Below are 20,516 nucleotides of genomic sequence, written 5' to 3' on the forward strand. Positions count from 1 at the left end.
CTGTGTTGTGTTTTCCCAAACCGCACTGTTCTGTTCCCAAACCCCGCCGTTCCCTCTCCCAAACCCCACGGTTCTATTATCCCAAACCCTGCCCTTCTCTTCCCAAACCTCCCCCCAGGGCGCTGCCCTGGGGGACCAGGAGAAGGGGTCGGGGGGGGGGGGGGCTACCTAGCTCCTGGGGGAGAGCGAGCAGGGCGTGGGGGTGGGGGCCCCAGGGGCCGGTGCTGAGCGGGGCCCGGCTCCCGCGGCTCCCGCAGGTTCCCGCCGGCGCGCCGGGCGTGGCCCCGCGGTGGGCGTGGCCTCCAGACGGACCCGCCCACCCCTCCCTGCGCACCACGTGACGCCCCCCCTTCCCCCCCCCCCCATCACGTGCCTGGTGCGGCGGCGGCTTCAGCGGGCGGCGCGCCCCGCCCCCTCCCTCCCCTCCCTCCCCTCCCCTCCCCGTGGCGCGCCCGGCCCCGCCCCGCCCCCTGCGCGCGGCGCGGCCCGGAAATGGTGGTGGCGGGGCGCCGAGCTGCGGCTGCGTCGGGCCGCGCGCGCTGAAGGAGACTGAAGGTAACGGGCGGGGGCGGGGCGGGCGCGCGCCGCGGGGGGCGGGGTGGGGACGGCGGGAGGGGGGGGGGGGGGCGCCGGTACCGGGTCCCGCGCGCGCGCGCGCCGCCGCCGCCGCCGCTCCCGCCCCGTGCCTCGTGCTGCCGGGCCCCGCCGGCACCGCCGCCGCCACCACGTGGGCGCCGCCCCGCCGCCGGTGCCGCTTCCTCGGCTTCCGCGCCTCCCCCCCCCCCCCTCCGGTTGTCCCCCGGTGCGGTGCCCGCACGGTGCTGCCCGGTCCCGGTGTGTCCCCCCCCCCCCCCCACGTGTGCCCCGCGCCGCCGCCGCCCTGCCGCCGCCGCCGCGCACGTGCTGCCCCCGCCGGGCCCCGCCGCACGTGGTGCGAGACCCCCCCCCCCCCCTCCGCCGCCTTCCTCCGCCTTCCTCCTCATCCTCTTCCTCGTCCCGGTGCCGCCGCGCCCGCCGGTGCCGGTGCACGGCGGGGCCATGGCGGCGGCCGGCAGTGACACGTGTCCTTGGCAGAGGCCGCCGCCGCGGGGGGGAGCGGCCCGGTGGATGCGGCACCGGGCACGGCGCCGACACGCTGAAACCCTCCCCCCTCCCCCCTTCCTTCCAACCACCACCTCCCGGTAAAACCGGGCCCGGGCCCCGCCGCCCGGCTCCGCTGCCGGCCCCTCCCCGCTCCGCCGGGCCCCGCCGGGCGCCCCCCTCCGTCCCGCCCGGCCGCCAAGATGGTGCCGGCGCCTGGGGCCTGCCCGCACAACCGGCAACCGGGCCCCCCCCGGGGCTCACCGGGCTTCTCGGGGGGGGGGCTGCCCCCGGTGCGGCGGCTGAGTCAGGCCCCGCCGCTGCCCGCAGCCCGGCCGGTCGGGCAGGTCCCGGGGCTGCGTCAGCCACCGGCGCCGCCACCGCCAGCCCCGGCCCTGCCGCCGTGCCGGCCGTGCCCGGTGGAACCGGCTCCGGCAGCCCCGAGGCGCGGGAGGAGAGCCGGGGCCGGGCGCGGACGGACGGACGGACGGACACGGCGGTGGGGCTGGGGGGGCCGCCCGGGTGGCGGCACCGGCACCGGTGGCCAGGCCTCGGGAGGCACCGAGTCCGTACCGGGTGGGCACCGGGGGGGCACCGTGGCGGAGGTCCCGGGGTGCCCACGGGGTTGCTCCGTGGCCGGGCTGCTCGCCCCGGGGGGCTTCCCCAAAAATCCTCACCCGGAGCTTGGCGAGACCCCGGGAGGTGCCGGGACCCCCGGTGGCCCCGCCGCCACCGGCAGGGCCCCTGCGCAACACCGAAACTGGCGTCTCCGGCACGGGGCGGGCGGCACCGAGCGGCTCCCGCTGCTGCCACCCCCCCGCCGTGCTCCCCGGTCCCCTCCCGGTGCCAGCTCCGTGCCTGGCACCGGGCATCGCCCAGCCGGCACTTCCCGGATGCCGGAGCCGTGCCGGGGGGGGGTGTGCGGGGGGGGTCCGTGGCGGGGCGGCCGTGGGCACCCCGGTGTCGCCGTGCCCGTGGGTGGGGTTTTGGTGCTCCGGGGGCTGGCGGCGCTGCACTGCAGCACGCCCGGCCGGCCCGGCACAGCCTCGTGCTCCCGGCGGCCCCGGCGGCAGGCCGGCCCCGGCGGCCTCTCCGCGCGCCGGCAGGGCTGCAAGGCTGATTTTTTTTATTATTATTATTATTTTTTATTTTTTTTCTTCCTCTCTTCCTCCCCCTCTCTTTCCTCCTTTCTCTCCCAAGTCACTCGGATGAAAGGTCTCTGCAGGCCCGCTCAGTCGGCCCAGGTTTTTCCCGCGGGGGGGTGAGTATCGAGCTCCGTGCCGGGGGGGGCCGCGTCGCCCTGTCCCCTCCGTGCCTTTGGAGTTCCTTTCCCCCCCCCCCTCCGTGCTTTAATCCCTTCCTCCCCGCTGGTTTTCGAGCGGCCGGTGCCAAGCACCGGGCTGCCTTTTTAACGTGGCCGCTTCCCGGGCAGGGGGTGCTCAGCACCCTGGGTGAGTGACAAAGACGGGGACGGGGGAGCGTGGGGGATGCCGAGCCCCCAAACCGCAGCAGGATTGATCCCCGGGCTTACGGCTGGGGCTACCTGCGAAGGCTGTGATGGGCCCGGCACCCCCCAGTTACGGGGGGGCGGCGTGGAGGTGTGGGGGGCCGGGGCGCAGGGCCTGAGGATCCGGGGCCGGATCCTGCCTGCGGTGCTGGGCCACGAGCTCTGACAGCACCGTGCGGGGTGGCGAGGTGGGCGGCGAGCTCCCCGGTCCGCTATGGGGTACGGGGGACCCCTGCTGGGCTGCGGGGCTGGGGGGGGGGCGCCTCACCCCCCCCCCCCCACCTTCCTGCCCAGGCGGCCTTTGCACTGGGGCGGGGAGCGCGGCACCGGGTGCCAAGTCCCTCCCGGGACCCGGCCGGCGTCGGACGGGCAGGGCACGAGGGTGGCAGCCCCGGGGGCCGCGTCCCCGTGGGCAGAAGCGGTGGCGGCGTGGGGACGGGACGGGACGGGACGTGGGAGCTGCTCCCTGCCCTCCCCGGTAGGCGTTTGCGGCGGGGACCCAGCGCCACCGGCAGGAACAGGTTTGGCCGGCCGGGGGAAGCGTTTTGTAGGTCAGCCGGGGTGGAGCCGGGCAGGGGCTGACGCCGGGGTGCCCCGGCGTCAGCCCCTGCCCGGCTCCACCCCGGCCCCCCGGAGCTGGGTGGTCACCGGCGATGGGTGTCCGCTGCTGGGCACTGCCCTCGTCCTCCCCTCTCCCCGTGCCCGTGCCCTGGATGCGGCCTATCGGGCACGGCACGGCTCTGGTTTTACCCCCGGGGTGGGGTTTAGGGGGTGGATTTGCCCCCTTTTAGGGGCTGATGCGGACAGGAGGCGCGCGCAGGCTGGGGTGCTGAGGGTACGGTCCTCACGGCCGCTGTCGCTGTGCCCGCAGATAGCGAGGGGACCCTTATGTCCAACCACATGAAATGAACAAAGCTCCACAGCCCACAGGAGGAGCCCCGACAGCCCCGCACCCTGCCCCTTCTCCCGGACTTCCACAGGTAACAGCCCCTCCGGCAGCTTTTGGGGTCGGGGGGCGCCCGGCTCTGCCTCCCCGACTGGGGACTGGGGCCGTCGGGGTGCCGTGGTGCCGACCCGTTCCCTCCCTGCCTCCCTGCAGTCGACGTTCCCACCCGGTCAGACGGCACCTGTGGTTTTTAACCCGGCACCGACCTCACAAATGAATACGCCTTCTCAGCCGCGACAGGTAAGGGGTTTGCCCCGGGGACGAGGGGGTTCGGGGGGCTCCAGGGGCCGCTTGGGCTCCTCAGCAGCGCACGCTCCTCTCTGGGGGTCACAGGGAGCCTGGTTCTGGCCCACGGGGCCGTTGCGTGTCTGCAAGGGGGATTGCGCCCAAAATCTCGATCGTAACGTGCCGTCTGGGGACCTCGTCCCTCCCTCCCGGCCATGGGGTAGGGGGGGGACGGCTCCTGCCGGGGCTCCCACCGAGTGACTGCTCTTCTCTCCTTCCTCCCCGTCCCCGACCCTCGCTCTCCTCCTCTCTCAGTTTCCAGCAGGGCCTCGTGCTATTCACCAGCAGGTACTAACCAGCCCCTGCCCCGCATGCTCAGCGCCCGACACTGCACAGAAACACCCCCGGGGAACGAGGGGGGCAGGCGGGGAGCTGCGCCGAGCCCCCTGGGGGGGGTTGGATGAGGACTGGGGGGGCACCCTCTCATTTGGATGTGCCGGGGGGGTTTCGCTGTAGTGTCTCCGAGCTCTTGCATGAAGCCCGGCGCATGCGGCTGTGCCTGTGCTAACCCAGGCCTCTGCTTCTGCCTGTACCCTCCTCCTCCTCCTCCTCTTCCTCTTCCTCCTCTGTCTCCCTCTGGGGGGGTCTCCCAAAGCCGCAGCGGTACCCCGGGGTGTCCCCGTGCCGTGCTGCTGGCCTGTCCCTAGCCAAGGTGGCACCCCGGGGGTGGCTTTGTGCCGTGCCCCCCCCTCCGAGGCTGTGCCGGGGCTGGGGCCTGCGGAGGTGGCTGGATGTGGCCCCCTGGTCCTGCCCGTGTCCGTCCCACCTCGTGCGGCCTCTGGGAGCACAACCGAAGGCCCTGGGCCTCCATCGGCCCGGCTGGGGGGGGTGCTGCTGGGGACAGGCCTGGCCACGGCCTCGCTGTGCTTGGGACCCCCGGCTCCGCAGGGACCTCCGTGGGGGCCGGCAGGGCTTCGAGGTGCTCGGCCCCCCCCCAGCACGGTTGGGTTTGGGACGTGGGCACGGGGCGAAGGGCTCCCCGCTCTCCTGTGCGTGTGTCCGTGCCTGTCCCCTCGTTACACGCCCCGACCCCGACCCGGGGGCTCCTCCGGGGGCTCCTCTCCCATCCCACAGCCCCGGCCTTGCGCTGCCGCCCCTCCTGCCCCCTCTGCCGCCCGTGCCCATGCCCCATCCCGGCGGCGGGTAACTCCTCTCTCTCTCTTTCCCCTCTCCCTCCGTGCGCTTGCTAACAGGGAGGATTCAGGTCTCTTCAGGTAACGCTTCCTCCTCGCCCTGGGCATGGTGGCGAGGGGCGGGGAGGGGGGGAGAAACGTGCGCAGGTCCTTCCTCCCCAGGGCCGCGGCGTCCCCCCAAACCCGCAAGGTTGCTGCCGGGGAGGGAAGGAAGGAGGGAGGGAAAGCAGAGGGTGAAGGGAGAGCAGCGGCTGAAGGGAGAGCGGGGCAGGACTACAGGTCCCGGCAGTCACTGCGAGCGCCGGCCCCGGTGCGAGGCACGCCGGGACCCGCCGCCGAGCTGCGTGCGGCCGTGGCCGGGCTCCGGGCGCTGGCGCTGCCGGCCCCGTCGGGCTGGGAGGGGGCTGCGCCGGGCATGAGCTGGGTCGGATGGAGCCAGGCGGCCCCCCAGGTGCGTTGGGGCTTTGGGGGGGGGGGGGGGAGGCACACACACCGGGGGGGGGAAGGATCTGTGCCCCGGCGGGGGGAATAAGGGGGGTGCTGCCTGCTTAAAATCTCCGCCCGGCGCCGCTCCCCGTGCCCGGGGTGGTTTTTGGGGGAGGGCGGGGGGGCCCGCTGGGGTGCGGCGGCGGGCGGGCGGGTGGGTGCCGGTGCCCCCCGTCCTCACGCCGTGCCCCCCCCCCCCAATCTCTCCCGCAGCATTTCTACCAGAACAGGGCCCAGCCTCCCGCCAGCGCGTCCCGCGTGCAGAGCAACACGACGGCCCGGCCCGGCCCTCCCGCCCATGTCTATCCAGCCGCTTCCCAGGTGATGATGATACCCTCCCAGATATCCTACACGCCTTCCCAAGGAGCGTACTACATCCCCGGACAGGTGAGGGCCGTGCCGGGGGGGGGGGGATGCACCACGGGGATGTTGCTCGGGGTTGGGTGGAGGGCGTCCCCCGGGCTCTCCAAGCTCCCGCTGACCCTATTGGGGTGTTCCCACCTCTGCATCGAGGCTGCAGGCGGTGCTGGCCGCCCCCCCCAGCCCCTTTGGGGTGCCGTGGGCAGCCCCCTGATGTGGGGTTTGGGGGTACGCCTGCGCCCTGCGGGGACGTAACCAGCCTTTTCTTCTCCTCCCCCGTTGCAGGGCCGCTCCACGTACGTCGTCCCGACCCAGCAGTACCCGGTGCAGCCCGGCGCCCCTAGTTTTTACCCTGGAGCCAGCCCCACGGAATTCGGGACTTACGGTACGGACCGGGGGGGGGGTTGCTCTGCTCACCGCTGCCGTTCCATCCGTAGCACCCTGCCCCGTTTGCTCCCCTGGCTCTTGGTTCCCCGCAGCCCCCCCGGTTTCGTGGGCTGAGCACAGACCCCTCCGTCCCCCCCCCGCCCCGGGCTCGGCGAGGTGTCCCCTGTGACTATTAACACCTTACAAACCGTTTTGGGGTGCAGGGGGGCGTTCTGCATCCCCCAGTGCAGCACCAAAGGCCGTGCGTTGTGTCCCACCCATCCATCTGCCTCCCCCCCCTCCCCGTTCCCAAATCGGGGTCGATTAATGTTTAACCGCCCCGGCAGAGCGACAGGCCAGACTTTATCCCCTGCTCCCCCCTCGGCTCAGCGGGAAGGCAGCGAGCAGTTGTTCAGAGCTCGCCGCCTCCCCGGGCCAGCTGCAGCCCCCCGGGGGGCTGTGGGGCCGGGGGGCTGTGGGGGGGGGGCTGGGGGGTTGCAGGGCTGTGGGGCCGGGGTCTGGGCAGCGGCTGCTCCGTGCCTGCCCTCTCCCGGAGCTGGGGAGCGGTGGTGGAAGCGGCCCCCCCCCCTCCTTCCCCCCGCTCGCATGTGGCCACCCGGGCTGTGACTATATTTAGGCTTGGTCCGTCCCGGGAGGCCCGGCACACGCAGAAATGTGAGCCGAGGCCTCCGGCCCGGCCCCGGCACGGCAGCAAAGCAAACCGGGGCGGAGATGGGTTTCTCCTGAGCCAGGTACGTGCCCGTCCTGCCTCCCCCCGGGGTCCTGGCAGCCCCCTCGGAGGGAGGAGGCGGCCCCAGGCGGCGCTCAGGCCGGCGGCTGGCTGCACCTTTGTGCTCGGAGCTGGGGCATCCCGCGGGAGCCCCGGGCGGTTTTGTCCCCCCGCCTGCGGCTTCGGGGTCCCCTCCTTCCCCTGGTTTTGGGGTGCGAGGCCTTTTTGACGCCCCTGCTCCCCCCAGCCTAGCCCCGGGGTCCTCCCCGCGGCCCCGTCGCTTCCCACCACGCGCTGCCTCCTGCCCGTGGGGCCACCCCGGCCTGCCCTCTCCCTCCCGCTCCCCCCGGGGCAGCCGGGCTGGCCCCGCAGCCCTCCTGGGCAGAGGAGGGGTGCCCGGCACGGGGCCGGGGCATCTCTGAGCGAGCTTCGGGCTCGGCACAGCCGGGAAAGTGCTGGAGCTGGGAGGAGGCCAGGGCCCAGCTGCCCCTGTCCCTCCCCGCGCTGGCGCCCCTGTCGCGGTCGCTCCCTGCCCGGCCCACGCCGGCCCTCCCGTGCTCTTGGGGGGGGGATGCTCGCGGATCCTTTGGGACGGGAGCAGCGGCTTTTGGGGGCTGTGCCAGGCCCGGAGCGGGGCCCAGCGCTGCCTCCAGCCCCCCGGCAGCGCTCCGTGCTCCCTGGGATCCCAGCGGGGCGCCCGAGCCCCCCCCCGGGCCGGGGTGTGAATGAATGGAGGGTGCGGACGGGGCTGCACGGAGCCGCCCTGGGGCTGCTGGCCCGGGGGAGATAAGGGAGCGGGCAGGAAGGCAGCCGCCCGCCGAGCCGTGGCTCCCGTGCCTGGCCATGGCCCAGCGTCCCGGAGGGGCCGGTGGGCACGGCGAGCGCCCTCGGGGCGCGGGCTGGGCGTGGGGGCGGCGCGGGGACGCCGTGCCTCACTTCTGCCTCACGGGGAAGGAATTCGGGCGGGCCTGTCGGGCGGGTTGGGGTGAAGCCGAAGCCGGCCCGGATGCTACCGGGGTTCGCTGGAGGGAGGCGTGGGTTTTCCCCCCAGCTCTCGGCACCCCCCCTCGTGTTTTGGGGAGCGGGCTCGGTGGGTCTGGCCCGGCGCTGCCTCTGACGCTGTCTCTTCCTCTCCGCCAGCGGGGGCTTACTACCCGGCCCAGGGGGTGCAGCAGTTCCCGGCGGGGGTCCCCACCGCCCAGGTCATCGTGAGCCAGCAGCCGCCGATCCCCCCGAAACGAGAGCGCAAGACGGTAAGGAGCCGGCCCCGTGCCTTGGGGGGGGGGACGGAGACAGGGACGGTGCCAGCCCCCGTCCCGGTGCCCGCGGTGCCGTGCGGGAGGAGCGCGGGGCCGCGTCCCCGGGCCGGGGGGCTCGGCGGGTGCCGGCGACCTTGGCCGTCCCGGCGGGCGGCGTTGTGCTGAGTCACGGCTCCCGGGGGGGCGGGGGTGCCGCGGCTGCCAACTGCTGTCTGCTCCCGGAGATGCCGGCGCTCGGAGGCCTCGCGCGGGGCCTATTTATAGCGGGGAGACGAGCGGCCGCCCGCCCGGCCCCGCGGTGCAGGCTTGGGGGGCAGGGGGTGCTGCGGGGCCGGGGGGTTTCCCCGGGGGGGTGCTGATGGAGGGGTGTCGGAGCCCCCCGGGCTGCGCTCCTGCCGGGTGTGTTTGGGGATGGGAGAGCAAGAGCCTTGGGGGGCTCCTCTGCGCCCTGAAACGGGGTCCGGGATCCGCGCGTCGTGCCTGCTCGCCCCGCAGCAGGGCGCGCCGTGGTGCTGCTGTGCCTACGGCAGGTGTGGGGCTGGCAGAGCCCCAGGCCCTGGAGGTGATGCCCAGACCAGCGCCCGTGACACCCCGAAACGGCTGGGAACATCCCGCTGGCCCCGGCTGCCTGGCACGGTGCCTTCCGAGGCTCGCCCTGCCCTGCGCTGTCCCTTCCTGCCGGGCATCGGGGCAGGCACCCCTCCGCTGGGCGCTGTGCCCCCCAGGGAGGGGAGATGGCACCCGCCGGTCCCCCAGCTGTGTGTTGTCAGGGCAGGCGCTGAATGAGCCTCTTCCCTCTCTGCTCAGAGAAGGGGGTGTCCTGGGGGTGTCAGGCCCAGGGAAAGGGGGGGGCGCCGGGTGCTGTGCCCCCCACCCCGCTGACACTTCCCGCCCCCCCTCTCCGCTCTGACCCCTGGGCAGATCCGGATACGAGACCCTAACCAAGGCGGCAAAGACATCACCGAAGAAATCATGTCCGGAGCGAGGACCTCATCTACCCCCACCCCTCCCCAGGTCAGCGGGCCCCCGTTTCCCAGCTGGGGTGTCGGGAGGTGCGCGGGGCCCCGCTTAACAACTCCCTGTTTGCGCCCCTAGGCTGGAAGCGGTTTGGAGCCCCAGGCCAACGGAGAGACCCCTCATGTAGCAGTTATTGTCCGGCCAGGTACGTGTGTGTGCCCGGGGGTGGCTGTGCGGGGCGTGCAGCCAGTTCCCCTGGGGCTTGTGAGGTCTTTCCCCAGACCCGGGCACCAGCGGCCCCACTGTTGGGCCCAGGAGAGTTTATGGGGGCTGCCTTTGCTCGCCCTGGCTGTTCTCTGAGCGTCGAAGGACCCGCGTTGTCCCTGTGCCACGTTTGTCAGCTTGATGTGGGTCGGCACGTCTGTCCCTTCCCTTCCTGCTGGGATCTAGAGGGGATCGGGGCGCAGCAGGGGATCGGAGCCCCCCCGTTAACGCTGCCCCTCTTGCAGATGACCGCCCGAAGCCCGCGCTGGTGGTGAGCAAGCCCGTCTCCCTGGAGCCCAGCAAGTCGGCGTCCCCGTCGCCTCCCCCTCCCCTCATCCCCGAGGTGGAGCCCGTGGTGCTCTCGGACGTGACGCTGGTGCCGATGGAGCCCCCCGTGGATGCGGACACTAAAGTGGAGCAGGGCGAGGCGCCGCCCGACCCGCACCAGACGTTTAGCGCCATCACTACAGTGCCAGGGGCCACGGAGCTGCCCCTCGTGCCCCAGCCCGACATGGACACGGCGGCCGCGGCGGAGGAGGAGGAAGGGATGGTGGAGGAGGGGGAGGAGGAGGAGGAGGAGGAAGAAGAAGAGGTCGCCATTCCCCTCCCGGAGCCCACCCCGCAGGCGCCTGTGCCACCCGAGGTGCCGCCAGCGCCCGTCACCCCCCCGCTGCCAGCCGTGCCCCCGGCGCCGGCCGCGCCGTCGCCGCCGCCGCCGCTCGTCGTCCCGCAGGCCCCCGAAGCGCCCGCCAAACCCGCCTCCCCCAGCCCCCCGCCGCCCCGGGAAGAGCCCTGCCCCGAGCCCGCCGCCCCGGAGCCCTCCGCCGAGGCCAACGGGGTCTTAGAAGAGTTGCCCGAGCCCCTCCCCGAGGCGCCCGCGTGCCAGCCGGTGCCCGTGCCCGTACCCGTACCCGTGCCGGAGCCCATCCCGGCGCCCGCCCCGGCCTCCCCCATCGCCCAGCCCGAGGAGCTGCCCCTGCCCAACGGGGTGGAGGGCGCCGGCAAAGCGGAGCCGGGCGAGGAGCGGCCCGAGTCGGACGTCAGCCCCATCTCGGAGCCTGAGGAGCCGGCCCAGCCCGGCACCCCCACCTCCCCCCCGGCGGAGGAGGAGGAGGAGGAGAGCGAAGGCCCCGCCGAGGCCCAGGAGCGGAGCTCGAGCCCGGCCCCTGCCCCTTCGCAGAGCTTGGAGGCGACCGTGCAAGGTTCAGGACGCTGGGCTGGGGTTGTGGGGTGCCCCGCGGTGGGTGGGGGTGCCTCAATGGGGTGCCGGGCACACGGGGAGGATGTGGGGCACGTGGGTATGGGGTGTCTGGGTGTCAGGAGGGGGAGATGTCCGGGGAGCACATCCAGAGGGGGTGCAGGAGTGCGGGGTGCGGGTTTGGAGGTGTCCCGGCTCATGAGGGTGTGGGGCACGGTGGATGTGTACGGGGTGCCTTACGTGGGGGCGTGGGGGGGGTATCAGGGTGCTATTTGAGGCCGTCCTGAGCCGTCTGGGGGCGTGGGGAGGACGTGGGATGCGTGCCGTGCACGGATGGAGATGTACTTCGGAGGGGCCGTGAGATTGTGGGGCGTTCGTTCTGCGTGGGCGCGTGGGAAGTACGCGGGGACCCTGGTAGGAAACAGGGAGCCGTGGGCTTGTGGTGTGGGGGGAAAGATGTTCCCTGTTATTTTATTTTATTTTGTTTTTTTTGAAGCGCTCGGCACAGGTGTGTGACTGTTGGTGGGGTGCCCTGGGGCTGGGCGGGGGCGATGGTTTATGGGGTGTACCCGCACAGAGCACCCTGCAGGGTGCAGAGGTGTTCCCGGGAGCACGGCTGTGTGCGGTGGTTTATAGGGGGTGCCGGGGGGGGGGATCGGGCGTCGTGGGAGCACCGTGTCTGGAGACAGAGGTGCGTAGGGGGTGTCACCATAAGGGACACCCTACACGGGGACGGAGGCCCCACGAGGAGCCTGGGGGCTAGGGCAGGGAGTGGACGTGGTGCCACAGCGAGGAGGGGGCAGCAGGGCGGGTGGGGGTCCCTGTGCCGTGGGGTGGGTGGGGTGCATGGGGCCGGCAGGGTGGGCACGCAGCGTGTTTGGGGACAGGCTGTGCTGGGGAGCGGTGGGACTGCGTCCCCGTGAGCCCCTCGGTGTTACTGGGGCCTCGCTGGTGACCCTGGGGTGTGCGGGGGGCGGACTACATCGGTGCCTGGCCCTCACGTCCCTGCCTCCCCCGCCAGTCGCCGTGTCGGTGCCAAAGAAGAAGCGGAGGATGAAGGAGCTGAACAAGAAGGAGGCAGTCGGCGACCTGCTGGATGCCTTTAAGGAGGTGAGCGTCCCGAGGCGCCCGGGGGTCGCCCGACGTCCCTCTTGTGATGAACTCTGCTTTGTGCCGTCGTGTCTGGGCCACTGATGCTCCGTGATGGTATTGAGGATCTGAGGGGGACGGGACGCCTGGTGTGGGGCGGAGGGGACGGGACTGGCCTCGCAGCGTGACCGCCGTGCCTTCCCGTGCAGTCTCAGATCAGCGACAGTGCCTCAGAGGCAGAAAACAAGCCTCCCCCGTCCGCCCCTGCCCGTGAAACAGAGGACACGGCCCCCGCCCGGCCCCAGGAGGAGTCGGAGGAGACGTGGGAAGAGAAGGAGGACAAGCTGGCCCCGGAGAAGGGCAAGGCAGGGGACCAGAAGTACCGCTACAAGGAAGGTGAGCTGCGCCTCGGCCCCAGAGACCTCTGCTGGGAGCCGCCACCTCGGGGTCCAGCGGTGGGGAGGGTGGCGGGTGGCAGGGTCCGGCTGCCCTCAGCCTCACGCGTTCCTCATCTTGTCCCCAAGCCTGGCACGGGGTAGGGACGGAGGGTCCTGTGCAGGAGGCAGGGAGCTGGTGCCGTCAGGCTTTCTATCTAAGGGTGCCGTCAGGCTTTCTGTGTAAGCAAACAGGGTCGTGCTCATGATTTGCCAGGCTGGGGCAGCTCTGTAGGTGTCTGGATCCCACCTCGCTGCTCCCCAAGGAAGGTACGGGGCCGCATCACGATCCCCCTTTTTCTCCCCGCCGCAGAGCAATGGAAACCATTGAACCCCGAGGAGAAGAAACGATACGACCGGGAGTTCCTGTTGGGCTTCCAGTTCATCTTTGCCAGCATGCAGAAACCTGAGGGGCTGCCCCAGATCACGGATGTGGTGCTGGACAAGGTTGGTGCGGTCCTGGGAAGAGGGGTAGGGGGGTCGGGCAGCTCTGCTCCATGCCGTGGCAAGGCTGGGCTGGGCAAGGACCTGCACCCGCAGCGAGCCTCGTGCGTGAGCAGAGCCCGGGGGAGGTGTGGGGAGCACCGCTGGGGGATATTTTTCCAGTTCCTTGTCCCGGCGCTGAGGCTGGGGGATGGATCCATCCCGCTCCTCTGCCCCTGGGCATCCTCAGCCCTGTGTACCTTCGCAGGCCAACAAGACCCCGTTGCGGGCGCTCGACCCCATCCGCCTGAGCGGCATGAACTGCAGCCCCGACTTCACCCCCTCCTTCGCCAACCTTGGCCGGCCCATCATGGGCAACCGGGGCCTGGTGAGTATCTGCCCTGCTCCTCCTTCCTCCCCCCTCTGCCTCTCGGTGATGATCAAGCCTTCGAGCTGCTGTGTCTGGGCCACTGATGTCCGTGATGGAGCTGAGGATCTGAGCGGGCGCACGGCGGCCGATCCTGTCCCCCCCCGAGGGGCTGGAGCAGAGAGCTGAGTTTTTTTCCTCCCCGTGTCAGCCCTCAGGCTTGGGGCCCCGCCGCTCCCAGCAGAGCCAGAGGAAGGAGCCTCGTAAAATCATTGCCACTGTGTCCCTCAACGAGGACGTCAAGCTGAACAAGGCCGAGAAGGCCTGGAAACCTAGCAGCAAGCGTGCCTCCGAGGAGGAGGATCCCGAGAACATCAAGACGCAGGTGGGCGCTGGGACGGGCAGGCGCTGAGCCTGGTGCCCTCAGGGGGTGGCATCCCCTCTTGGTGACCCCGTTGTCCTTGCAGGAACTGCTCCGCCGCGTCCGCAGCATCCTCAACAAGCTGACGCCCCAGATGTTCCAGCAGCTGATGAAGCAGGTGATGGAGCTGTCCATCGACACGGAGGAGCGGCTCAAGGGCGTCATCGACCTCGTCTTCGAGAAGGCCATCTCGGAGCCAAACTTCTCTGTTGCCTATGCTAACATGTGCCGTTGCCTTATGGGGGTGAGCAGGGGCCGGGGGGCTCTGGTCTAGCTGGCAGGGGTTTGTGGAGGGGCTGTGGCTGAGGATAGGGTGTTAATGCCTCTGTGTGATGGGGAACTCACCGTTAGGGTGAGGAAAACGGGGTGTGCGGCTGGAGGGCTGAGCCCAGAGTCGTGGCATGGCGGCATGGAGGTGTAGGCTGGCTTTTCCCTGCTTTGGGCAACACCCAGGCCTGCTGGCTTTTGGGGGAAGACACAACTCACGCTCCCTGCCTGGGCTCTGCCTCTTCCTGCAGCTCAAAGTGCCCACGACAGACAAGCCCACGGTGACTGTGAACTTCCGCAAGCTGCTGCTCAACCGCTGCCAGAAGGAGTTCGAAAAGGACAAGGACGACGACGAGATCTTTGAGAAGCGGCAGAAGGAGATGGACGACGCCAGCGCTGTGAGTTGGGGCGGGGGGGCTGCAGCTGGGGGCTGCCGCGGCGTGCCTGGGGGCTGGGGGCTCTGACCTGCCCCCTTGTGCCCCCCGCAGCCCGAGGAGAAGGCCCGCATGAAGGACGAGCTGGAGGAGGCGCGGGACAAGGCCCGCCGGCGGTCCCTGGGCAACATCAAGTTCATCGGAGAGCTCTTCAAGCTGAAGATGCTGACGGAGGCCATCATGCACGACTGCGTGGTGAAGCTGCTCAAAAACCACGATGAGGAGTCTCTCGAGTGCCTTTGCCGCCTGCTTACGACGATTGGCAAGGACTTGGACTTTGAGAAGGCCAAGGTACTCCCTGCCCTGCCCTGCCTTGCCCTGCCCTGCCTGTAGGAGGGATGTGACCGTGACTCTGTCCCCCTGCAGCCCAGAATGGACCAGTACTTCAACCAGATGGAGAAGATCATCAAAGAGAAGAAGACATCATCCCGAATCCGTTTTATGCTACAGGATGTAATTGACCTCAGGCAGGTAAGGCACGTGGCCAGCTGTCCCCAGTGCTGTCCCGTGGAGCTGCTGGCTCGTGTCCTCTGAGCGCCAGCAGTCCGTGTGTCCTGGGGACACAGAGGTGGGTACGTGAGCTGTGGCCAGCCCCGGAGACACCATGCTACGCCCCGGCCCTTGGTTAGCATGGCAGCGGTAGCGGGCACACAGTAACTGGCAGCTGTTTAATGCAGAGGAGCTCCTCAAACCGAGCCCTTGAGCGCCAAAAGCTGCCACAGTACGCGGGGAGCTGTGGTGGCTGAGGTGGGCTTCGGGGGCTGGACGGGTAGGAAGGGGGAACGTCTGTGCCTCCGTCCTTCAGCCGTCTGAGTGCCCCCTGCCCTCCTCCCCTGCCCTCTGCAGCACAGCTGGGTGCCGCGGCGAGGAGACCAGGGCCCCAAAACCATCGACCAGATCCACAAGGAGGCGGAGATGGAGGAGCATCGGGAACACATCAAAGTGCAGCAGCTCATGTCAAAAGACAAGAGGAGAGGACCGCCCGGGCCGTCCTCCAGCAGTGAGTGCTTGAGCTCCGGGCCGCCGGGTGCAGGTTGCTCCTTCTGGGCACGAACCGAGGCCGGGCTGTGCCTTACTTCCGTGCCCTTTGTGCCCAGGTGGACGCAGCAGCCTGGTCGCGGATGACGGCTGGAACACGGTGCCCATCAGCAAGGGCAACCGGCCCATCGACACCAGCCGGCTAACGAAGATCACCAAGGTGAGCCCGGGGGAGAGCCCGGCACAGGGAGGGCGGCTGATCCTGGCCGGATCCTGCCCCCCAGCCGTGGTGCTGGGCTCGCAGCTGACCCTCGTGACCCTCTTTCTGCCCGCAGCCTGGATCGATCGACTCCAACAACCAGCTCTTCGCGCCGGGCGGGAGGCTGAGCTGGGGCAAAGGCAGCAGCGGGGGGTCGGGCGCGAAGCCGGCCGACTCAGGTAGGCGGCGTGGGGCTGGGACCCTTCCCCTGGCAGTTCCTGCACCCGGGGACGTGCCGAACTCTGAGACTCCCCTCTTTTCACGCCCAGCATCTGATTCAGGGCGACCGGCCACGAGCACCTTGAACCGCTTCTCAGCGCTCCAGCAGTCCACCCCTGCCGAGAGCCTGGAGTCCCGTCGCGTGGTGCAGAGGTGAGCGTGTGCTGCCCGCGTCCTGGCGCTGCCCCGGTGGGCTGGGGTGTGCGCAGGGCAGGGGGGAACCCCCCAAATCGGGCAGTGGATGTGCAGACAGCAGACTCTGCCTAGGCTGGAGCCGTCCTCTCTGCCAGGATGGGGCCTCGGGGGGAGCTCGGTGGAGTCAGCGGGTCCTTGCAGGCAAGGCTGACCCCACCTGGTGCCCCCAGAAATGCAAGAGCAGGGCTTCCTCCCTGTGGTTTGGCACGTGGAGGGCCACATCTGGGTGCTGAGCACAGTCTGGGGGGTCCTGGGGGCAGGCATCCGTTGATAAAGTGGGGGGAATCCTGTGGGGGCTGCTGGGGTGGTCAGAGCTGGAGCGTGAGGTCCCTGGCAGAGCTGGGTCTGTTCGGCTGGGAGAAGAGAGAGGCGGGGTGGGGATCTGCAGCCTGCAACAGGGAAGGTGTGGGGAGGATGGAGCCAGGCAAAACGGGGATTCTCTTACTGTGAGGGCAGTCAAGTCCTCGAGGAGGCACTGGAGAGGGCTGGGGATTGGGGTGAGACAGCCTGGCCTCGTGTAGCTCTGCAGTTTGGGGTCAGGGCGGGCGGCAGTGCCCCTGTTCACCTTGTCTCCTTCCTCCTCCCGCCCAGGAGCAGCTCCAGCCGCGACAGGTCAGAAAAGGCCGGGGACAGAGGGGACCGGGAGTCGCGTTCGGAGAAGGGCAGCGACCGCCTGGAGCGTCCCGACCGGGGGGAGCGGGGCGAGAGGAACAGGTCCGCCCTCACCAAGAGGAGCTTCAGCAAGGAGACGGAGGACAGGAGCAGGGAACGGGAGAAGCAGGGTGGCCCCGAGGCTGTGCGCAAGGCTGCTAGCATGACGGAGGAACGGGACCGGAGCCGAGAGCCCAGTGAGTTGGGGAGGAGGGGGGGTCCTCGGGGTCTGGCTGCGGGCTGAGCGCCGGGCGGCGCCTCATCCTCGTGCTCTCCTCAGTTAAACAAGAGCCAGCAGCTCCCGCAGCATCGCCCAAACCCACGCTGTCGGAAGAGGAGCTGGAGAAGAAATCCAAGGCGATCATAGAGGAATATCTGCACATCAATGACATGAAGGTGAGAGGAGCGGGTGGCCGGGTGCAGCACCCTGTGGCCCCCCTAGGATGCCGTCCGCTCCCCCGGGCAGTGGTGCTGGTGGTGCCGGGGTGAGGAGGGGGAGCCGGGGCTGTCCCGTGGGACGGCGCTGACCCTCCTGTTCCCGCAGGAGGCCCTGCAGTGCGTGCAGGAGCTGGGCAGTCCCTCCTTGCTCTACGTTTTTGTGCGGAACGGCATCGAGTCCACGCTGGAGAGGAGCACGATCTCCCGCGAGCACATGGGGGTCCTGCTGTGCCACCTGGTGAAGGCGGGCACGCTCTCCAAGGAGCAGTACTACAAAGGGTGAGGGACCGAGGCAGCCCACCTCCCAGGCGCTCTTTGCCTGGCTTTAAATCTGCCCCAGAGACCTCCCGAGGCTCCTCCCAGCCGAGGGCACGGAGCCTGCTGGATCCCAACTGGATCCCAACGTCCCACCTCTGCCCTGCAGGCTGCGGGAGATCCTGGAGATCGCAGAGGACATGGAGATCGACATCCCGCACATCTGGCTGTACCTGGCCGAGCTCATCACGCCCATCCTGCAGGAGGAAGGCATCCCCATGGAGGAGCTGTTCAGGTGAGGGCTGCGGGGCTTCTTTTGGGGTCCCGGAGCGGGTCCTGGGGGCACGTCTAACAGCCCTGCTGCTTGCGCCCCGCAGGGAGATAACGAAACCCCTGGTGCCCATCGGGAAGGCCACCACGCTGCTGGTCGAGGTGCTGGGCTTGTTGTGCAAGGGCATGGTAAGTGCGGGGGTGCTCACGGAGCTGCCAGCTCATGGGTTTGGGGGGTTAGCAGGGGGTGGGGGTCAAACCCCTCTGCGTCGGGGGCATGGCAGTGCCCCTTGGTGCGTTGGGGAGCCGGGGGCAGCCGGTTGTGGGATGGGGAGCAAGCAGCGCCCGGGGCTGACTCTGGGTTTTCTCGCAGAGCCAGAAGACCGCAGGCAAACTGTGGCGGGACGGGGGCCTGAGCTGGAAGGAATTCCTGCCCGAGGACCAGGATGTCAACAAATTTGTCACAGAGCAGGTGAGGGGCCATGTGGGGACCCCTAGCCCTGCTGCCGGCGGCGTGGCGTTCCCCCTGTGCTGCCCCTGACAGCTTCTCTCCCCCAGAAATTGGAGTACACGATGGGGGACAGCTCGGACACGCCGAGCTGCAAGGAGCTGACCTCGGAGGAGCTGTGCAAGCAAATGGACAAACTGCTGAAGGAGAACTCGAACAACCAAAGAATATACGACTGGATCGAGGTCAGGGTGCGGGCAGGACCCCCGCGGGGGCCCGGGGGCACCCTCGTGGCTCAGCCCTGGTCTTACAGCCCCCATCTCGTCCCTCCCGCAGGCCAACCTGAGCGAGGAGCAGGTCTCATCCAACATGTTTATCAGGGCCCTGATGACGTCCGTGTGCCATTCAGCCATCGTCTGTGAGTGGGGCTCGCGGCGGGGCGAGGCGGGGGCCACGGGGGGGGGTCTCGCTGCCCCTCCCTCACACCTCCTCTCCCGCAGTTGAGAACCCGTACCGCGTCGACGCCCTGGTCATCCGCAACCGGGCCAAGCTGCTGCAGAAGTACATGCGGGACGAGCAGAAGGAGCTCCAGGCGCTCTACGCCCTGCAGGCCTTGGTGGTGAAGCTGGAGCAGCCTCCGAGTGAGTGTCAGGGGACGGCGGGCCCGGGGACGGGGGTGGCAGGCGCGTCCCCCTGCTGCCAGGGGGCGGAGGGAGGGATGGATGGATGGGTGGCGGCTGGGGAGTGGCAGGGATCCCTTCCGTCTCCCCCCAGACCTGCTGCGGATGTTCTTCGATGCCCTCTACGACGAGGACGTCATCAAGGAGGAGGCCTTCTACAAGTGGGAGTCGAGCAAGGACCTGTCGGAGCAGCAGGGCAAAGGGGTGGCCCTCAAGTCGGTGACGGCGTTTTTCACCTGGCTCCGGGAAGCCGAGGACGAGTCGGATAACAACTGAGCGCCCGTGAGGAGGAGGAGGAGGAGGAAGGGGGGGGGAGAGAGCGGGGGGCACCCCGGGGTGCGACTCCATCCCCTCCCAGCCCCGACCCCCTGGACTTGCTCTCACACTGGGGTCTGGGGACCCGCTGCGCCCCCCCTCTCGTTTTATTTCTCCTCTCCCTCCTCCCCCCCGCCCCGGCTCCGCGGGCCAGGCCCGTACTGGTTTGTCACGATGATAACGGATGGATGCTGACGGAGGTGGGTGGCGCTGGGGGGCCGCTCCGGGGCCCTCCTTTTACCCCCCCCCCCCAGCACAGGCACCCTGGGGCACCGGGAGCGGGGCCGAGCACCCCCAGGCTCACGTCACGGGGAAGGGGGACGGGATGGGGACACGCTTCCACCCCCCCTCCTCTCCCCCCTCCTCTTCCTCCTCCCCACTTCTTGCTGAAATATAGAGATATATATATATATAAACTTATTAAATTTGGTTTGGGGACAGGAGTGTGATTTCTCCCCCTCCCCTGTCCCCCCCTATTCCTCCATCACTGCCTGGAGCCCCCCCCCCCGAAGGTTTTTTATTTTAAATATAAATCATTCCCCTCCCACGCCAGCTCCTGCTATGACACCTGGGGAGGGTGCTGGGGAGGAGGGTTGGGGGTGAGCCCTTCTCTCTGGGCCAGGCTGAGTCCCTGTCCCCCCCCCCCAGAGCCCCCAGCCTCCCCTCAAAACGTTCAAGGCCACAATTGGGCAAGCGACGGGGCGGCCCCGCATCCGCGTCCCCTGTATTTATAGAGCGCCGGATGTGACGAGCCGCACGTGTAATTATTAAAACAAGGATTCAATTACTGGTCACGTGAATTTGTAAATAATTTTTTTTTTTTTGCCTTTTTCTTTTCTTTTTTTTTTTTTTTTTCTTTATGGAGTATTTAATTGAAGATTTAAAAAGGCATCTTTTCACCTTAAAACTGGAAATAAAAGAACATTGCTAAATAACGCCCCGTGTGCCGCTGTTGCCGCCCGGCCCTGTGCCCTCTTGTCCCGTGTCCCTTGTCCCTTGGGCTGGCGGGGGCACCCCGAGGCAGACGGTAGGTACCCCCACCCCGGGGCTGGGAGGGAAGGGGCGCTCAGCTCTCCCGGGGGTTGGATGTCCCTCCGCGTCCCCCTCCTTGCCGCCTCAGTGTGGTGTTGGGGATGGGGGAATTGTCCTCCAATGTCCCTTTTCTTGTCCCTTTTCTTGTGCTCGGGGCAGTTGCAGGGTTCTGCCCGCGTCTGGGCATGAAAGTGAGAGGGGAGGGATGGACGGTGGTGGGATAAATCCCTTGGGGGATTTGTTCTCGGCACCGTCCTGGCGTCTCGGTGCTGTGATAACGATGGGGACAGGGCTGGGGGGCCCGATCCCCCTTGTGGGTGCCTGTGGGGTGCCCTGGGGCTTGGGGCTGCCCGTCCCGGCGTTGGGCTGCCCGTGCTGAGTCACCCTGGCCGTAGCCCAGAGCGCCCAGAGCCTTAACCAGAGCCTGCTCCCCCGATTGGAGCCTGAGCTGGCCCAGCTGCAGCCCTGGCAGCGCTCGTGCTGGGAAATATTTGGCAGTGAGAGGCCAGGCGGGGCCCTTGGGGGGGTGCCTGCCCCCCAGCTCCCCCTGTAAGCGGGGTGGTCCCCGATCTGCTCCCGTGCCCTGCTCGCCAAGGGCTGGGGTGCCACGGCGGCCGTGCCAGGGTGAAGGTGCCGCAGCGTGAACGTGCCGTCAGTAGGTTCCAGGGTGAACAGCCGCCCTCGGGTGCTGTGGTGCTGCGGGCCCCCCGCGCCCCCTGCCTCAGGGGGTGCCCCTTCTCCTTGGGGTGCTGTGGGTGCTGCCACCGACG

General features: G+C 69.4%; 1 protein-coding gene across 11 annotated transcripts; it reads left to right on the top strand.

The window, feature by feature from the left end:
• Positions 1-438: 438 nt before the first annotated feature.
• Positions 439-19,646, top strand: EIF4G1 (eukaryotic translation initiation factor 4 gamma 1). Of its 11 annotated transcripts, XM_083848357.1 has the most exons (35): positions 464-555; positions 2,281-2,341; positions 3,459-3,567; positions 3,687-3,773; positions 4,074-4,106; positions 5,012-5,032; positions 5,651-5,824; positions 6,083-6,182; positions 8,034-8,146; positions 9,074-9,166; positions 9,248-9,314; positions 9,619-10,575; positions 11,593-11,681; positions 11,870-12,056; positions 12,408-12,541; positions 12,768-12,905; positions 13,096-13,269; positions 13,352-13,549; positions 13,824-13,970; positions 14,061-14,297; positions 14,373-14,477; positions 14,853-15,006; positions 15,104-15,204; positions 15,320-15,422; positions 15,525-15,615; positions 16,249-16,505; positions 16,589-16,704; positions 16,853-17,025; positions 17,171-17,296; positions 17,379-17,460; positions 17,645-17,743; positions 17,830-17,964; positions 18,056-18,137; positions 18,220-18,360; positions 18,494-19,646. In XM_083848357.1, exons 3-35 carry the CDS (start codon positions 3,493-3,495, stop codon positions 18,673-18,675), a joined length of 4,971 nt encoding a protein of 1,656 aa, XP_083704483.1. In that variant the 5' UTR covers positions 464-555; positions 2,281-2,341; positions 3,459-3,492; the 3' UTR covers positions 18,676-19,646. The 11 variants fall into 11 exon arrangements, with proteins under 11 accessions (XP_083704482.1, XP_083704479.1, XP_083704484.1 ...); XM_083848356.1 differs by lacking the exon at positions 2,281-2,341 and having other exon boundaries at positions 439-555; positions 15,513-15,615; XM_083848353.1 differs by lacking the exon at positions 2,281-2,341 and having other exon boundaries at positions 439-555; positions 12,786-12,905; positions 15,513-15,615.
• The last annotated feature ends 870 nt before the right edge of the window (positions 19,647-20,516 follow it).

This window comes from Anser anser (genome assembly GCF_964211835.1).
Source record: "Anser anser genome assembly, chromosome: 9".
NCBI classification, from domain to species: Eukaryota; Metazoa; Chordata; class Aves; order Anseriformes; family Anatidae; genus Anser; species Anser anser.

Bases quoted from the DNA above. Each gene is read 5' to 3' on its own strand.
- EIF4G1 (XM_083848356.1), top strand. From the start codon at position 3,493: ATGAACAAAGCTCCACAGCCCACAGGAGGAGCCCCGACAGCCCCGCAC. The intron at 6,183-8,033 runs GTACGGACCGGG...CCTCTCCGCCAG, and splicing joins CACGGAATTCGGGACTTACG to CGGGGGCTTACTACCCGGCC. The intron at 9,315-9,618 runs GTACGTGTGTGT...CCCCTCTTGCAG, and splicing joins AGCAGTTATTGTCCGGCCAG to ATGACCGCCCGAAGCCCGCG.